This window comes from Anolis sagrei, chromosome 6 (genome assembly GCF_037176765.1).
Source record: "Anolis sagrei isolate rAnoSag1 chromosome 6, rAnoSag1.mat, whole genome shotgun sequence".
Classification (NCBI taxonomy): domain Eukaryota; kingdom Metazoa; phylum Chordata; class Lepidosauria; order Squamata; family Dactyloidae; genus Anolis; species Anolis sagrei.
Window position 1 is genome coordinate 53,304,658 of NC_090026.1, and position 17,825 is coordinate 53,322,482.

The 17,825-nt window shown below is 40.4% G+C and overlaps 1 protein-coding gene across 3 annotated transcripts in view; it reads left to right on the top strand.

Moving 5' to 3' along the window:
- ANKRD17 (ankyrin repeat domain 17) overlaps window positions 1-17,825 on the top strand; it is a 143,185-nt gene that overhangs the window by 70,967 nt on the left and 54,393 nt on the right. For all 3 annotated transcript variants that reach the window (XM_060781341.2, XM_060781342.2, XM_060781343.2), the window contains exons 5-10: window positions 1,598-1,745; window positions 8,069-8,302; window positions 9,949-10,043; window positions 12,093-12,330; window positions 14,186-14,377; window positions 14,679-14,788. In XM_060781341.2, the coding sequence (XP_060637324.2) occupies window positions 1,598-1,745; window positions 8,069-8,302; window positions 9,949-10,043; window positions 12,093-12,330; window positions 14,186-14,377; window positions 14,679-14,788 (1,017 nt within the window). The remainder of the gene's footprint in view (window positions 1-1,597; window positions 1,746-8,068; window positions 8,303-9,948; window positions 10,044-12,092; window positions 12,331-14,185; window positions 14,378-14,678; window positions 14,789-17,825) is intronic.

Sequence of the window (17,825 nt, forward strand, 5' to 3'; positions counted from 1 at the left end):
ACGGCGCCTACCTCCGCTCCGGTCCCGCCTACTCCTGGGAAGTCGTTCTTGGGGCCATCTTCGCCTCAACCGCCAGCAAAGTAAAAAGCTCTTCCTCGGTCCACTTCTTCAACACCCTTGAAGAGGACCACGACTGCCTCCTCGGCCACCTCCTCAGGCCGTTCTTCTCTGGTTCCCCCAGCTCAACCGTTGTGCCCGTCGCAACCTTCTCCAGCGGAGGACCCTGCCGAGCCTGCTCTTCAGGAGCTCCCGGAATCTCAGTACAGTCGGTCGATACTGTAGTTCAGGTCGCCCAGCAGCCTCCCCCTGCTTAGACCTCTGTTAGACAGGAGCTCTTTCTGGTCACTTCCACGCCAGAAAAAGAAAGGCAGGCCGGCTGTTTGGCTCAAGCAGCTCAGGCCTTGGCGTCGAAGTAGCCGCCACCATCTTCTCCTCGACATCCTCCTCCTCCTCAGCCTCTACTAAGACTGTCCTCTTCTTCACCTTTTTAGTCTGAGGATGAAGACCAGGACAAAGATGCTCCAGAGGCACCAGAGTCGGTCCACTCTGGTTCGGTCTTGTTGCTCGGACTCGACTGGTCTCCAACCCACAGTGCCTACAACGTCGACCCTCCTTCACCGACTGATAATGTTCGGGCATTTGCAGACCAGATGGTTCGCATGGCAGACACCCTGGGACTTGAAATCAAGCAGATGTCAAAGGCGGTTACCAACCCGGTGTTCAAAAGGGTCCAGTCAGAAGCTCCGCTGGGCTCTCTTCTTCCATTTCTTCCTTACTTGCTTGATGTGATTCAAGCTTCCTGGAAGACACCATCGTCGATACCTCCTACCTCTAAAAGAATCGAGGCCTGGTATTGCACAGATGACAAAGGCCTGGAGTGGCTGAAGTATCATCCAGATCCATATTCTGTCGTTGTTAAGGCGGCACAGTCTTCAGGCCGACAATCGTCGACCTCGTCTGACCGGAAGGGAAAGGGATTCGACGCAGTCAGCAGGAAGCTGTACTATGGGGCCCTTCTTCTCGCTAGAAATTATGGAACTTATATGTACACTATTGGTGTTGAATAATGTTGCTTGAAAAACTATGTGATACATTTACTAATGGTAACTGCAGTTATTCGCAAAATGTGTTTGTGTTTGTTTTACAGTACGTAGGAAGTGTGCCAGGATTACATCTGCATAATTATACAATTGATCTGAAACAACAAAAAACTGTATGATTACCTAATTTATTGCAGTATAAACTTTAGGTAAATTAAATCGAGAAAGTTGCAGGTATGAGATAGGTAACACTAGATACCCCTAAAGCAGTGGTTCTCAACCTGTGGGTCCCCAGATGTTTTGGCCTTCAACTGGTAAAGTGACTGGGATTTCTGGGAGTTGTAGGCCAAAACACCTGGGGACCCACAGGTTGAGAACCACTGCCCTAAAGTGTTTACTGATAACAATCTTGGTACTAAGTAATCCAATTAGCACATGCATTATGAGAAAAAGATATTCTCCTCATTCAATCCTATGGTGAAAAATTGGGACCTCCTAATGAGTAACTTGGTCATGGCTCAGCTTAATTACCAGTTATTTGTTCTCTTTGTCCACAGGTTCTCTTGGCAATGCATGCAAACGTTGAAGACAGAGGTGTCAAAGGAGATATAACACCTTTAATGGCTGCTGCTAATGGAGGGCATGTGAAAATTGTCAAGTTGCTGCTAGCTCATGGTGCTGATGTCAATGCACAGTCTTCAACAGGTAATAAATGTGCTCCGATTAAACGTAGTAAGAATTCAGAGCAACCTTTGGATTCAGTACCACAAATTCCATATTTCTCATCGGGGAGATTCATGTTTGCAAACAAATGTGATCTTAAACCAACTGGAAACATCAATGTAAACTTTATGTCTGATCTTTAAAATATTGGCAGAGGTTAGTGGACATTAGAGTGGAAGAGACAACTGGGTGGTGTATCACAAAAGGAAATGAGAACAACAAAACAGTAAGAGAATCGAATATACAAATCTCCCTGATTTGGATGTGTGCGTAGTAAGGTATAGCAGGCATAGAACAATTTGCAGGGCTACTAGTTGTTACTCTGCGTTAATAAAACTATGTAACGTGCAAATAGTGACATGGATATCCATCACCAAAGCAGTAAAAATATATATATAGTACTATAGTATGTAGAAATCGAAATGCTGGCATCTTCTGGCTTGTTGGCACAATTGTTCAGATTGTTGCCGAGAAAAAGACACCTGTGGATTGGCAGCAAAGCACAACTATACCAGTCTGGAAGAACAAAGGCAGCCATGCGGACTGTATAACTGACCGGCCGATCTGACTGCTATCCCGTACTATGAGCACAGAATTCGTGAAATGTCCCATTTAACTATCAACCGATGTGGTTTCATCTCCAATTTCTTTACCATTGATGCAATTCATGCCACTTGACTCTTTGTAAAAAAAACACACACACACAGTGAGAAACGAAAGCCACTTCAGGTTTCATTCCTTGGTTTGGAGAAAGTATTTGATCGCGTCCCTCATGAAGTTATTTGGTACACATTACGACAACAAGTCGTTCCCAAAGAACTGGTGCTGGCACATCATCAGAGTTCCCCATCACTGTCGGTGTGCATCAGAGCTCAGCTCTCTCTCCCCTCCTTTTTGTTGTTATAATGAATGCAGTTACTAGAGACTTGCAGAAACCGACACCTTGGGTTTTGCTGTATGCTGACAATGTAATGCTTGCTTCTGAGGACAGGGAAGAACTTGAATGTCAAGTGCAAGCATGGTCTTCACCTCAATGCCAAAAAGACGGAGTACCTGATGACCAACGAGGTACCATCTAGGCAAATGGGTGGATTTCCCAAAAGTCATCACCTTTTAAGTATCTCGGATTGACAATAACTTCAGATGACAACCTTTTTGACTCTTGCAGCCCAGCCACAGACTTGATCCCTTTTTCACCCAAACACCACAGCAATGAGCAAGAATAGTAAGTTTATTAATAAAAGGGTGTATAATATAAAAACAGTTTCAAAATATATCCATGAGTTAAATTTCCAGAAGCTTACCAAAAGCAATGACCAACTCTGAACAGGAATTCCAAAAATCACTTAAGGCAAAAGCAAGAAACTGTAATCCAAGGTTTGTTGCACTTAAATTAAAATTATATCCAAAAGCTTGCAAGCATGAACATGACCATAATCCAAAGGCTTGATATACTTGAATTTGACTATAATCCCCAAAGCTTGAAACTTAAAACACAGGAGGCATGGAAATTAAACAGGGAAACAGAAGAGAACTCCTAACTCGGAGCTCCCAAGATAAGACAACTTGACACATGAAAATCCAACGTTGATTTCCCCACCGAACATTGACTCCAATTCTTTAAGTATATTCCAGCTTGCCCATGGCATCACACCTGTGTTCCCTTTGTTTATCTTTCAGTTTCTGGGAACTGCTGGATTTGTTTCTGTTTCGCATTATCTCTTTTGATCTGTAAATCTGAGTTATATGTAACCCTCCTGTCTCCTCCACATTCCTTTCCTGACTGATTCTCCTGAGAATTGCTGCCTGTTTCCCCAACAACAGATCTATTCGAAACATTCCCATTGTCTTAAAAAACACTTTACCCCCCCCCCCCCCACCCTCCAACGAAACCACCAGACTCAACCAGAAAATCGTTGTCCTAATAACAACAACAACAACAACAACATCCTCAGAGGCTTCGCAAGACCCAACGTTGACAAAATAACTACACAGATTAATGTGGCTTGGATGAAATGGCACTCGGTAGCAAGTGTACTCTGCGACAAGAATATGTCTGGTCATCTAAAATCAAAAATCTATCAAACTGTCATAAGGCCTGCTGCAATATATGGAGTCGAATTTTGGCTGGCAATAAAGGAAATAGAATGCTGCCTCGGTGTTATGGAGATGAGGATGCTACAATTTACAGCTTGTGAAACACACCTTGACCACATCTGCAACGATGGCATCCAGCAATGTTTTGGCATTGCTCCAGTTGCAGATGAACTACAAGAATCATGACTCTGGGAAACCAGCTTGAAATCATCTGGATAAGAATCAAGGGAACTGGGACTCAAAAAGATGTCGTTGTAGGCGTCTACTACAGACCCCCAAGCCAGGAGGAAGAACTTGATGAAGTCTTCTGCCAACAGTTGACCAAACAGGCACAGAAAAGAGATGTAGTAGTCATGGGCAATTTCAACTATCCCGATATTTGCTGGAAAACAAACTCAGCCAAGAGTACAAGGTCCAACAAATTCCTTGCTTGCCTTGCAGACAATTTCATGGTCCAGAAGGTAGAAGAGGCAACAAGGGGATTGGCTACTCTTGATCTCATCCTAACAAATGCGGAGGACCTGATCGATGCGGTCGAAGTGGTAGGATCCTTAGGGGCAAGTGACCATGTGCTCCTGCAATTTGAGGTACAAAGGAAGGCCAAAACTAAGACAAGTCAAACCCGCATTTTGGACTTTAGGAGAGCTGATTTCCAAAAAATGAAGGAAACGCTGAGCAGCATTCAGTGGACACAGATACTAAAAGACAAGGGAGTTACGGATAGATGGGAATTTCTCAAGAGTGAAATACTCAAGGCGCAATTCCAAACCGTGCCAACAAAGAGAAAAAATAGGACAAGTGCAAAGAAACCAGAATGGATGTCCAAAGAACTTCTAACTGTGCTAAGACACAAAAGAGACATGCACAAGAAGTGGAAAAAGGGAGAAATCACCAAAGAAGAATTCAAACAAATAGCCAACACCTGTAGGGAAAAGGTCCGCAAGGCTAAAGCAAAAAACGAGCTCAGACTTGCCAGGGACATTAAAAACAATAAAAAGGGCTTCTATTCTTATGTCAGTAGAAAAAGGAAAAATAAGGAGGCGATAGGACCTCTTCGTGGAGAAGATGGGGCAATGCTGACAGGGGATAGGGAAAAGGCAGAACTACTTAATGCCTTCTTTGCCTCGGTCTTCTCACAAAAAGAGAGTCTTCAACCTCAGCAAGATGGAGTGGATGAGGGTTTGGAGGACATCCAACCCCAAATTGGGAAAGAAGTCGTCCAGGAATACCTGGCCGCTCTTAATGAGTTCAAGTCCCCAGGGCCAGATCAACTACACCCCAGAGTATTGAAGGAACTAGCGGAAGTCATTTCGGAACCATTGGCAACCATCTTTGAGAGTTCTTGGAGAACGGGAGAAGTTCCAGCAGATTGGAGGAGGGCCAATGTGGTCCCAATCTTCAAGAAGGGAAAAAAGGATGACCCAAACAACTACCGTCCAGTCAGCCTCACGTCGATACCGGGCAAGATTTTGGAAAAGATTGTTAAGGAAGCGGTCTGCAAACACTTAGAAACAAATGCAGTCATCGCTAATAGTCAACATGGATTTATCAAAAACAAGTCATGCCAGACTAATCTGATCTCTTTCTTCGATAGAGCTACAAGCTGGGTAGATGCGGGGAATGCCGTGGATGTAGCGTACTTGGATTTCAGTAAGGCCTTCGACAAGGTCCCCCATGACCTTCTGGCAAGGAAACTAGTCCAATGTGGGCTAGGCAAAACTACAGTGAGGTGGATCTGTAATTGGTTAAGTGGACGAACACAGAGAGTGCTCACTAATGCTTCCTCTTCATCTTGGAAAGAAGTGACGAGCGGAGTGCCGCAGGGTTCTGTCCTGGGCCCGGTCCTGTTCAACATCTTTATTAATGACTTAGATGAAGGGCTAGAAGGCATGATCATCAAGTTTGCAGACAACACCAAATTGGGAGGGATAGCCAATAGTCCAGAGGACAGGAGCAGAACTCAAAACGATCTTGACAGATTAGAGAGATGGGCCAAAACTAACAAAATGAAGTTCAACAGTGACAAATGCAAGATACTCCACTTTGGCAGAAAAAATGAAATGCAAAGATACAGAATGGGGGACAATGCCTGGCTCGAGAGCAGTACGTGTGAAAAAGATCTTGGAGTCCTCGTGGACAACAAGTTAAACATGAGCCAACAATGTGATGTGGCGGCAAAAAAAGCCAATGGGATTTTGGCCTGCATCAATAGGAGCATAGTATCTAGATCTAAGGAAGTAATGCTACCCCTCTATTCTGCTTTGGTTAGACCACATCTGGAATATTGTGTCCAATTCTGGGCACCACAATTCAAGAGAGATATTGACAAGCTGGAATGTGTCCAGAGGAGGGTGACTAAAATGATCAAGGGTCTGGAGAACAAGCCCTATGAGGAGCGGCTTAGGGAACTGGGCATGTTTAGCCTGAAGAAGAGAAGGCTGAGAGGAGATATGATAGCCATGTATAAATATGTGAGAGGAAGCCACAGGGAGGAGGGAGCAAGCTTGTTTTCTGCTTCCTTGGAGACTAGGACGCGGAACAATGGCTTCAAACTACAAGAGAAGAGATTCCATCTGAACATTAGGAAGAACTTCCTGACTGTGAGAGCCGTTCAGCAGTGGAACTCTCTGCCCCGGAGTGTGGTGGAGGCTCCTTCTTTGGAAGCTTTTAAGCAGAGGCTTGATGGCCATCTGTCAGGGGTGATTTGAATGCAATATTCCTGCTTCTTGGCAGGGGGTTGGACTGGATGGCCCATGAGGTCTCTTCCAACTCTTTGATTCTATGATTCTATGACTCGGATTGTATGTTCATACTCTCCGAGGTGAAGACGAGTTCATTTGCACGATTGCTCTTGATTTAGAAGTGCCTGGCAAGAAACCATAGACTGGCTGGACACAATGCACAAGGGTCTGAAGCTTGCTGGCATATACCCTGACCAGGTGCACAACCGGGTGAAATGGCGCCAACAAACCAGTAAAGCGGACCCCGCCATCAAACAGGACAAACATTGAAGAAAAATAAGAAAACTACACTACTCTTTATTTTAATTGTTCATTTTTACTTGAACGAGGAAATGCATGTGTGTTGAATACAACATGAATACAATATATATGTGTTCATAAATACTGTTAAAGTCCTTTTTACATATTGAAGACATCCTTCCATTTGTAAAGTTTGTAGCTTGTCTAATAATTTTGGCTCTGACAGCAAGAATATGATACTCCTCTTGAATGGAGAGAAGGTACAGCCACCCACCTTTTGGGTACCAACCAGCACGTCAACGACTTAAATCTAGAAATAGCTTTCTAAGATCTACAGAGACACTCGCTGGAACACCTCAGCAAGTGAGAGTCCAAAAGTGGCAGACTCAAACCCAGAACCTGAATCAATGGCTGATACCAAATGAGAGACTCCCCCCTGGGCACACAGAAGACTGGGCGACTTGGAAGGCGCTGAACAGACTGCGCTCTGGCACCACGAGATGCAGAGCCAACCTCAAGAAATGGGGCCACAAAGTGCAATCTACAACATGCGAGTGCGGAGAAGAGCAGACCACTGACCACCTGCTGCAATGCAACCTGAGCCCTGCCACATGCACAATGGAGGACCTTCTTGCAGCAACACCAGAAGCACTCCAAGTGGCCAGATAGTGGTCAAAGGACATTTAATCAACTACCAAGCTTGCAAATTTTGTGTTTTGTCTGTTTGTTTTGTTTTGTTAGAAATGTAATACGATTGACTGGTTGTCCTGACACGACAAATAAAGTGCTTTTTTATGGCAACTTGATTCAGATGTCAATTTGGAATTGCTTTGAAAGTATTTTATCTCCACAGAATGTTGTTATTCTTTCTGGGAGAAAAAACTAACATATTAAAACCTACAAATGATGGTAGTGGTGGTTATTAAACTTCTATCCTGCTCTATATCATGGGATATTGTAGATGAAGATTTCCAGTTAGTGAATTTTCTTAGGCCAATCAGTGAGTTCTAATGAGGATCTGATGGTACATGGCTGTCAAACTTTTGGCCCTCCAGATATTTGAAACTCCAAGTCCCAGAAGCTGCAGTCAGCTTGTTGGTCAGGAATTCTGGGAGTTGAAGTCCAAAATAACATGGAAGGCAACAGTGTTTTGACCACTGAAATACTCTAAATGATTGATGTTTAGATCTCCAAGTAAAACTTGCTCTTTTTCTTTCCTGGAACTAGGCAACACAGCACTCACGTATGCTTGTGCTGGAGGCTATGTTGATGTTGTGAAGGCCCTGTTGGAATCTGGTGCTAGTATTGAGGACCACAATGAAAATGGCCACACTCCCCTTATGGAGGCAGGGAGTGCTGGACATGTGGAAGTTGCCAGAGTCCTGCTAGAAAATGGAGCTGGGATCAATACACATTCCAATGAATTTAAGGAGAGTGCACTTACGCTGGCTTGCTACAAAGGTAAAACAATATTGAAATCTTTCCACTATAGTGTTTTACCAAAAAAAAAATCAGTACTGTTCCATGCACATTGCAATTATTAGGACTTCTTATTTTATTTAGAAAGAAACGAAGATATTGTTTTATTTCTATCCTATGTAATTTGAGTGCATTGAAGTGCAGCCCTATCTGTATTTGATTTTCGTCAAGATTCTTATTCTCTGTGGAGAATAGCTGAGTATAACCATTCAGTGCTGGAACAGGCTGAAAGATAAAGTGCAAGGAATATTGTATTGTATGCAAATATTTTTATTAGGGCACAGTTGGTGTTCAGTGTTTGTACTATAGTTCAGTTCCTTTCTGCTGGGGAATGGAATTTGGCATTTGCAAAAGATGGAAACAGATTGAAGCAGTGAGAAAGTTTAGAACAAATTGCCTATTACAACAACACCCTATATTGAATGATGTGAAAAGAAAATAGCTTATGATTTTATAGGACTTTTTCTTCTGCTGTCTTGTTTTAAAGATGTAGCAACTTTAAAGGGTCAACACCATATTGTTTTCCTTTGTTTTTCCTGAGAATGTTTGCCTATTTTCATGGTAGAGGTTTTGTGCTTTAGATTTGAAATCCCAAACATTTTCTTTTCTAATCTTTAAAGAATGCTCTAATGCTATATGTAGAGTTTGAATTAACATCAGCAATTCTACTCAACTTTTCTGTTTAAATAGAAAAAGACTTAATTCTTGATACTAACCAAGTAACTAAAAGGATCCTATAAATTTTGGGAATCCTTTTAGGAGTTTGTTCACAGACTTGTAAAGTTGGAAGAGACTGCAAAGCCCATCTAGTCCAACCTTCTACCAAAGCATTCCTGATGAGCGGTTCAGATTCTGTTTAAAAATTTCAGGAAACAGTTATTATCATCAGGAGGATTTTCCTACTGTTTAGGTCAGGGGTCCTCAAACTAAGACCCCGGAGCTGGATGCGGCCCTACAAGGTCATTTACCCAGCCCTCACTCAGGGTCAACCTAAGTCTGAAATGGCTTGAAAGCACACAACAACAACAGCAATTCTATCTTATCAGCCAGTGGCACAGTGGGTTAAACCCCTGTTCTGGCAGGACTGAAGACCGACGGGTCGCAGGTTCGAATCCGGGGAGAGGCGGATGAGCTCCCTCTATCAGCTCCAGCTCCTCATGCGGGGACATGAGAGAAGCCTCCCACAAGGATGATAAAAGCATCAAATCATCCAGGCATCCCCTGGGCAACGTCCTTGCAGACGGCCAATTCTCTCAAACCAGGAGTCACTCCTGACACGACAAAAAAAAAAAAAAAAAGACAAAAGCAGGTCCACACTTCCCACTGAAATACTAATAAGTTTATATTTGATAAAATTGTTCTTCATTTTAATTATTGTATTCTTTTAAAGTGTTTTTTGCACTACAAATAAGATATGTGCAGTATGCATAGGAATTCATTCATGTTTTTTTTTTTTTTTCAAATTATAATCCGGCCCTCCAACAGTTTGAGGGACTGTGACCCGGCCCTCTGTTTAAAAAGTTTTAAGACCCCTGGTTTTGGTAATCTTATGCACATTAATACATTGAAGAGATTATGAACCTAGTTTCTAATATAGTCTATTGTTATTGTTTTTATTGTTATTTTAGGGCATTTAGAAATGGTGAGATTTTTGTTGGAAGCAGGTGCGGACCAGGAGCATAAAACAGATGAAATGCATACTGCATTAATGGAGGCATGCATGGTAAGAGGCATCAATTGTTTGGGGTTCAAGAATTAGTGTGACTCTCTGTTTCACAACAGATTCATGTTATGAATGAATAACTTTTAAATGATAAAGACCTGTAAAAAGGAAATGAAACTGTGATATGGAACTAATATTGTAAAATACCTTCAAAACACAATTATCAGTTTTGCCCACTGAGTAGAAAACTTTTCTGAGCGTACATAACCAAACAGATCATATATTTACTCGAGTCTAATGCGCCATTGAATCTACTACACACCTCAGTTTTCAAAACCCTGAATGCTCAGTGGCAAAAGTACACTCTTGGCAATTTGGCCAAAAAAGATGTACATTACAGTTTCTGCGTGTTTATAATTCCTTCTTAAAAAACAAAAGTGTTGGAATACCAAAGCTTCTAGTAATAAAAAGGGAAACCTTGGTGTGCATCTATGCTATTAAATGATTCCACTTTAACTGTCCTGACTCACTGTTATGAAATCATGTAGTTTTACATGGTCTTGAGCTTTCTCTGCCAAAGAATGCGAGTGTCTCACCAAACTACAAAGCCCAGTGTTGCATAACATTGAGCTGTGGCCATTACATTTGAGGTGACACCCTTCAAATAGGAGCTCCAGGTGTCTTTGAAGCAGTCTACTCTTTTGGTTTGACTAAGCACTATGATTATTGTACTGTGTGAATCTAATGTGCACCCTCATTTTGGCGAGGTAATTCAGCCAAAAAAAAGTGAGCATTTGAGTACATACAGTATAAGGCGGGGGGATATATGCATTGTGAGTTCTGTTTCCTTGCTGAACTATAAGTGATGATTTAAAAGTGGGTTTTTCACATTTTTGATAGCTTTCTGCAAGTTTGGGCAATTTAAATTGGCAAAAAACTACTACTTAATTTAAATTGGCAAAAAACCCTTCTCCCCAGCACCAACTGTCGCCCTGAGCCGGAGTGAAGAGAGAGGGGGGCAGGGGACAGTTCCACCTTGCCTCCTGTGCTATTCTAATCTATATAAATAAAAGTGTAATGTTCGTTTGTGGGATTAACAGAACTCAGAAAGCACTGGGGGAATTGACACCAAATTTGGACACAAGACACCTATCAGACCAATGTATGTCCTTCACTCAAAAAAAAAAAAAACACTGAAAAACACAGCAGAAGGGACTTAAAAAGCCCCAAAAAGCTAAATGACGAAAAGCTAAATGACAATACAGAAAAAAGGGAAGAAAAAGGGAGGGAAGGGGAGAAAAAAAGAAAGAAAAGAAAGCAAGAGGGAGGGAAAGAAAGAAGGAAAGGGAGAAGGAAGGAAGGAAAGAGATAGAGAAGGAAGAAAGGAGAGAAAGAAAAAGGGGGAAGGAAGGAAAGTTCGAGAAGGAAGGAAGGAGAGAAGGGGAGAAAAAAGGGAAAGAAGGAAGGAAGGAGGGAGTGAAGGAAGGGGGAAGATGTAGAGAAAGAGGGGGGGAAGGAAAGAAGTAAAGAGAAGGAAGAAAAGAGAGACAGCAGAAGAGAAAGAAAAGGGGGAAGAAAGGAAAGAGAGAAGGAAGAAGAAAAGAAAAGACAGGAAGGAAAGAGGGAGTGAAGGAAGGAGGGAAAGAAGGAGAGAAAGAGGGAAGGTTGGCCACAGCAATGCGTGGCGGGTACAGCTAGTAATATAATATAATGTAATGTAATGTAATATAATATAATATTGTATATACATATAATATTTATAATATTATAATGTAATGCAATATAATAATAATATGATATTATAAGTATATATTTATATTACATGTAATATTACTAATAATATTATGATATAGTGGTATGGTGCAATATAGCAATGTTTAATGCTGATATTGTATATTGTATGTAATATATACCTTGTAAGCCACTCTGAGTCCCCTTCAGGGTGAGAAGGGCGGCATATAAATGTCGTAAATAAATAAATAAATACTTTCTGCCTAGAGTGCTGTGACATGTTTTGTATAGCACTTCCCTTCGTGATACTAAATAAAAGTGTGAAGGGGCTTTATCCTGCATCGGTGTAGTTTTTAATGTATTATCTTTGCTTTTTAGGATGGCCATGTGGAAGTTGCCAGGTTACTTCTTGATAGTGGTGCTCAAGTGAACATGCCTGCTGACTCTTTTGAATCTCCATTAACTTTGGCGGCCTGTGGTGGGCATGTGGAGCTGGCCGCCTTATTGATTGAGCGAGGGGCTAATCTGGAAGAAGTAAATGATGAAGGCTATACTCCACTGATGGAGGCAGCCCGGGAAGGTCATGAGGAGATGGTAGCATTACTTCTAGGTCAAGGTAACTACAAAAGTATTCATGCTTTCATCATCTATGCTACTAACAGTGTTGAAGGTATTTGCCCTTCACAGCATCAGCCCAGACTCCTTGTCACAGCGGTTCCCACGATACACTCCAGCGAGAACTCTTAGATCTAGTGGAGAAAGGCTGGTGTTGACTAAGTTCCGTAATTCACTCAGGTTAAAATCTCCATAGCGGCGTCATTTTTGGAAGTGGCACCCCTCCTTTGGAATGCCCTCCAAGGGGAAATTGGAGCAGTGCCCTCTCTGTTGGAGGTGGGGGTGGGGGGTGGGGGTGGGATTGGGGAAAATACTGGTATTTTGAATGTTAATTTCAGAGATGGTATGTTTCTATGTATTATACAATAAAAAATACAAAAAAAGGAAGACCCTGGCCTGTATGGTGTATTTAGAGGTGGTTTTAATGTTTTATTATAGTTTAATGGATGTTTTAGGACGTGTGGCAGCAACTAGTAATATGTGGTTTTAAATGTTTTAACTTTTTATATATATATATATACATACATTTTTATTAACCGTTTATATAATTACATGGAAAATGGAGGAATATATTGGAAGAAGATAGAAAAGTAGGAAAATAAGATAAAAAGAGTACAATAAAATGTGAAAATCCAAAAAACCAAAAATTGCCACCTCTCAGAAAAAAATGGAGAAAAGGAAAAAATGAGAGAAAAGAAAAAGGGAAAAAAAGTTTAAAAAGAGATAAAAAGGGGCTTCCTTCTAATTCTGCTCACATTGTCGATTTTGTATATATGCTCCCCCTTTATGACTTACAACTCCTTATATTTCTTTTCTATATAAACTTCAATTGATGTCCAACTTGTTTGCTTAGCCGGGTTTCCTGTATTCTTTCTTAATAAAAAAGTTAATATATCCATGTTTTTAATTTCAATTATCTTTTTTAACCAATTAATCTTCTCTGGTATTGCATTTTGCTTCCATAATTTTGCATATACAATCCTGGTGGCCATCATTACATAAGTAAACAAAATAACCTCATTTGAGTTCAGATTTATGTCTTTATCTGTAATTCCCAATAGGTAATATTCCAGTTTCCTTGGGAATTTTTTATTAAAAATTCATTGGGTTTCCTCGTGTATATCTTTCCAAAATTTTGGAGCTAACTTTTATTATGCATGTTTTTACCTACAGTAAGCCACCTTTCCTTAAGTGGGGAAAGGCGAGATGTAAATTCCTTTAATAATAATAATAATAATAATAATAATAATAATAATAATAATAATATTTTCATGGTAGATTTTTTTGCTTATACATATTATGTTATTTATAGTATATGGTAGTTGGTGTATTAAAAAAACCCCCACTGTTCCACATGTAAAAAGCACTGTTATGGATTATGTGCTGAATATGATTACATTCTTAATATTCAAAATTTTAATTAATTATCACAAAAATTAAAAGAGGAAGAGGAAGAATGGATTTAGGTGCACCTTTGAGACCAACAGATACATTTCAGCACAATCTTTTATTCTGCTGAAATGTATCTGTCCAGTCAATTTCTGTGATACCACAGTAGTCCCCAGTTTTTTATTTTTATGCTTCAACAGATTAACACAACTATTCTTCTTGTAAAGAAAAATACACTGATTAGAAAATCTCTTGTCAATCAGAAGGGTACTAACTTTTTCTTCTTTTAAGAGGTATGTTTGACAGACTCTTGGGCTGTTAGGCTTGTATAGTGCTACCTTGTAAATAGAACTAGTAAATAACTGGGCTGGCTCTATTGGTTTGAGAAATTGTATACAAGTAATGTTGAAATATCTCATAATGCTATATCAAAATTTAATTCGTCTTGATATATTTCTTTCTTGAAGGAGCCAACATCAATGCGCAGACAGAAGAGACGCAAGAAACTGCCTTAACTTTAGCATGCTGTGGGGGCTTTTTGGAGGTTGCTGATTTCCTCATTAAAGCAGGAGCTGATATAGAACTTGGTTGTTCTACACCCTTAATGGAAGCTGCTCAGGAGGGTCATCTGGAGCTAGTGAAATATTTATTAGCTGCAGGTACGGAATTGCCCTCTGTATGCATGTGTTGTTTGTGGTTACACACCCCATAAAACTACTGAAGTTTCAATGTCATGAGGTTATATTCTATACTGGCTTACTGAAATAATTAATCTATTAGACGTGCCCTTATATATAGTATCATGGAATTTGCATCATTGTAAATATGTGTGAAGTAGTAACAACAAACTGTAATTCAGTATTTTAATACTTAAAATATTTTGAAATGCAGTTCAATCTTGCAAAACAGCATTGGAGTCTTGCATATTTTCTAAACTTACTATATTTCATTCTGTTTCAGGAGCAAATGTGCATGCAACAACAGCTACAGGAGACACAGCACTGACATATGCCTGTGAGAATGGCCATACAGATGTAGCAGATGTGTTGCTTCAAGCAGATGCTGATCTGGTAAGCTAGCTCACTTTCCCGTATCTGTTTGCCATCCATTTAAGAAGTAACCATTTTACCTTGATGTATTTCAATATGGGTTATGTATTCACAACTTACAAAATATCCTAATTGTAAAATCAAATTAAATTCACTAAACAACGTGGACCAGTAATTGTAGCTAATAGCAGAAAATAGAGTTTTAGAACAGAGCATTAGCATAAATTTAAAAAACAAAAAAGGAAAGGTTTGGGAAGCTTTTAGCTGACTGGAAGAAAACCAGTTAGGCAAGCTGTCCTAAATAAAAGGGGTTTGAGGGTGAATTTCTCCACTGAGAAAAGATCCAGACCTTTCCACATCATTGTCATGATCTGAGATAAAGAAAATGATATAATGATAATGATAATAACATCCCACCTTTATCTCTTCAATTGAGACACATAGCAGCTTACAACATTAAAAATGTTCGTAATTTAAAATCAACGACATATAAATATTAAAATAGGATTAAACATACAAATTAGTTACAATCTAAAATCAGGACAGCAAATAAAGTACAACACTCAGAAAACAGGGGAATTCCAGACAGGAAACAATCAGGGCCAGCTAATACCTTCCAACAAAGGATCCCTCCAGTCAAGAACCTGCCAGGCTTTAAAGCTGCAAGGGTATTAAATGCTAATCAAGCTGGCCAGTTGCAACATTCACATCTGCCTCCAACAGACAAGAGTTCTTTTTCCCACCCTGGACATTCGAATCCGGGGAGAGCCAGATGAGCTCCCTCTATCAGCTCCAGCTCTTCATGCGGGGACATGAGAGAAGCTTCCCACAAGGATGATGATAAAAACATCAAATCATCCCCTGGGCAATGTCCTTGCAGATGGCCAATTCTCTCATACCAGAAGCGACTTGCAGTTTCGCAAGTCGCTCCTGACACAACAGAAAAAAAATTCAGATATATAAACCTCCCTTGCCTAGTTTCCAACAGACATCACATCCTCTGAGAATGCCTGCCATAGGTGTGGGCCAAATATCAGAAGAGAATGCTTTTGGAACATGGCCATACAGCTCAGAAAACTCACAGCAACACAATTAAAATCACTTAAAATACTTTATTAAAAACATTAAAATACGTAAAACAGTTAAAATAATTAAAATGCCACAAACAATCCCCTGGCTTGCTCTTAACAACTTACTTCTTCAAAAGCCTGCCTGAATAAAAAGGTTTTTGAAGAAGGTATTTCAGGAAGAGTTATTTCTGATGTACCATTCCAGCCTCTATAGGCAGAGGGTTCCCAAGCCTAGGGGCAGCCACCAAGAAGGCCCTTCCTTACATCCCACCCCTTATATTTGCTATGATGGTGGGACAAAGAGCAGGGCCTCTCCTGAGGATTTTAGGCCCTTTCATACTGGGAGATATAATCTGCCTAAAAGCCTGAACCTGAGCCATATAGGTCATGACCAGCATTTTTGAAATTTGCCTGGGAACAGCCTGGCAGCCAATGGAGCTGTTGTAACCGTATTTGAGTGTTCCTTGCAGCCACACGACTGGGCTTCCTCAGCAGAAGCTTAAATAAATAGATATCTTTGTGATTTTAACAGATTTTAACAGATATTAACAGATTTGATCTTCAGCTCCTGAATTGCTGTGCAGATTAGAATATATTCTCTACATAAGCTTTGGCTCACCTGTTCTGTGTTGAAAAGTGTTCTTGTCATATATCAGGTGCAGAGCACCATCAAGGAACAAGTTTTCCTCCCTTCTGAGCAGTATTATGACTGACTGTTCAATTTACAAGCGTCCACAAGATTCTGCTGGCTTTAAATGTTCATTTATCCCTCCTCTTCTTGGCTTAGCCATTGTACAGCTGAATTATTCCAAGTATTTTGGCCAGCAATAACTAAGAAACTCCCAAGTCTGGCACTGTATCTAAAATTTTGTTTCTGTCGTAATCTAGAAGGTCAAGCTCAAGACCTTCTGCCAGCAGGTATTTGAGGAAGGATAAGGGGCATGCTTTGGAGAGGCTGTGGATGGGATTTGAAGAGGGGGAGAAATGAGTTTTAAATGCTATTTCAAGCATATTTATTGTATTTCAATCTGATTTTACCACACAGTTTTAACTTTTGTATTGTACTTTTTAAACTTGACTAAATGTGGGATTGTTATCCACCTTGAGTCCCAGGATATAAATAAAGAAAATCTTCACTATAATAATAATCATCTATGCCAGGGGTCCTCAAACGTTTTAAACAGAGGGCTAGGTCACAGGCCTGCAAACTGTTGGAGGGCCAGATTATAATTTGAAAAAAAATATGAATGAATTCCTATGCACACTGCACACATCTTATTTGTATTGCAAAAAGCACTTCAAAACAATACAATAATTAAAATGAAGAACAATTTAAACAAATATGAATTTATTATTTCAATGGGAAGTGTGGGCCTGCTTTTGGCTGATGAGATAGGATTGTTGTTATTGTGTGTTTTCAAGTCATTTCAGACTTAAGTTGACCCTGATTGAGGGCTGGGTAAATGACCTTGGAGGGCCGCATCCGGCCCCCGGACCTTAGTTTGAGGACCCCTGATCTTTGCATTTTTCTAGTGGGTAGTCATTTATTGTTGCAACACTTCATTTAACTGCCATCCTACATCCTCAGAATGTTAGTTAAGAGATGATTTCCTGTTAGTTAAATTGCCTTGGGAAGTCCTCCCGTCCTCCACCCAGTTTCTCATCCATGTTAAATTTCCTCGTTTGGGCTATATATTTTTGATTATTCTGTTGTACAGTTGGTGGATTTCTTTTTGAATGCATAGAATTGTTCACTTGTGATTGTCTGGGAATCATTAACGCAAGATCACAATGCACAGTCAATTGAATTCAACAACAACAACAACAACAACAACAATAATAATATTAAGCCATTAGAACAAATGCCATCAAAGCCAGAATTGAAAAGTCAACGACAGATCCCAAGTGTAGACTCTGCAAGGAAGCAGATGAAACAATAGATCACATCCTCAGCTGATGCAAGAAGATCGCACAGACTACAAGCAGAG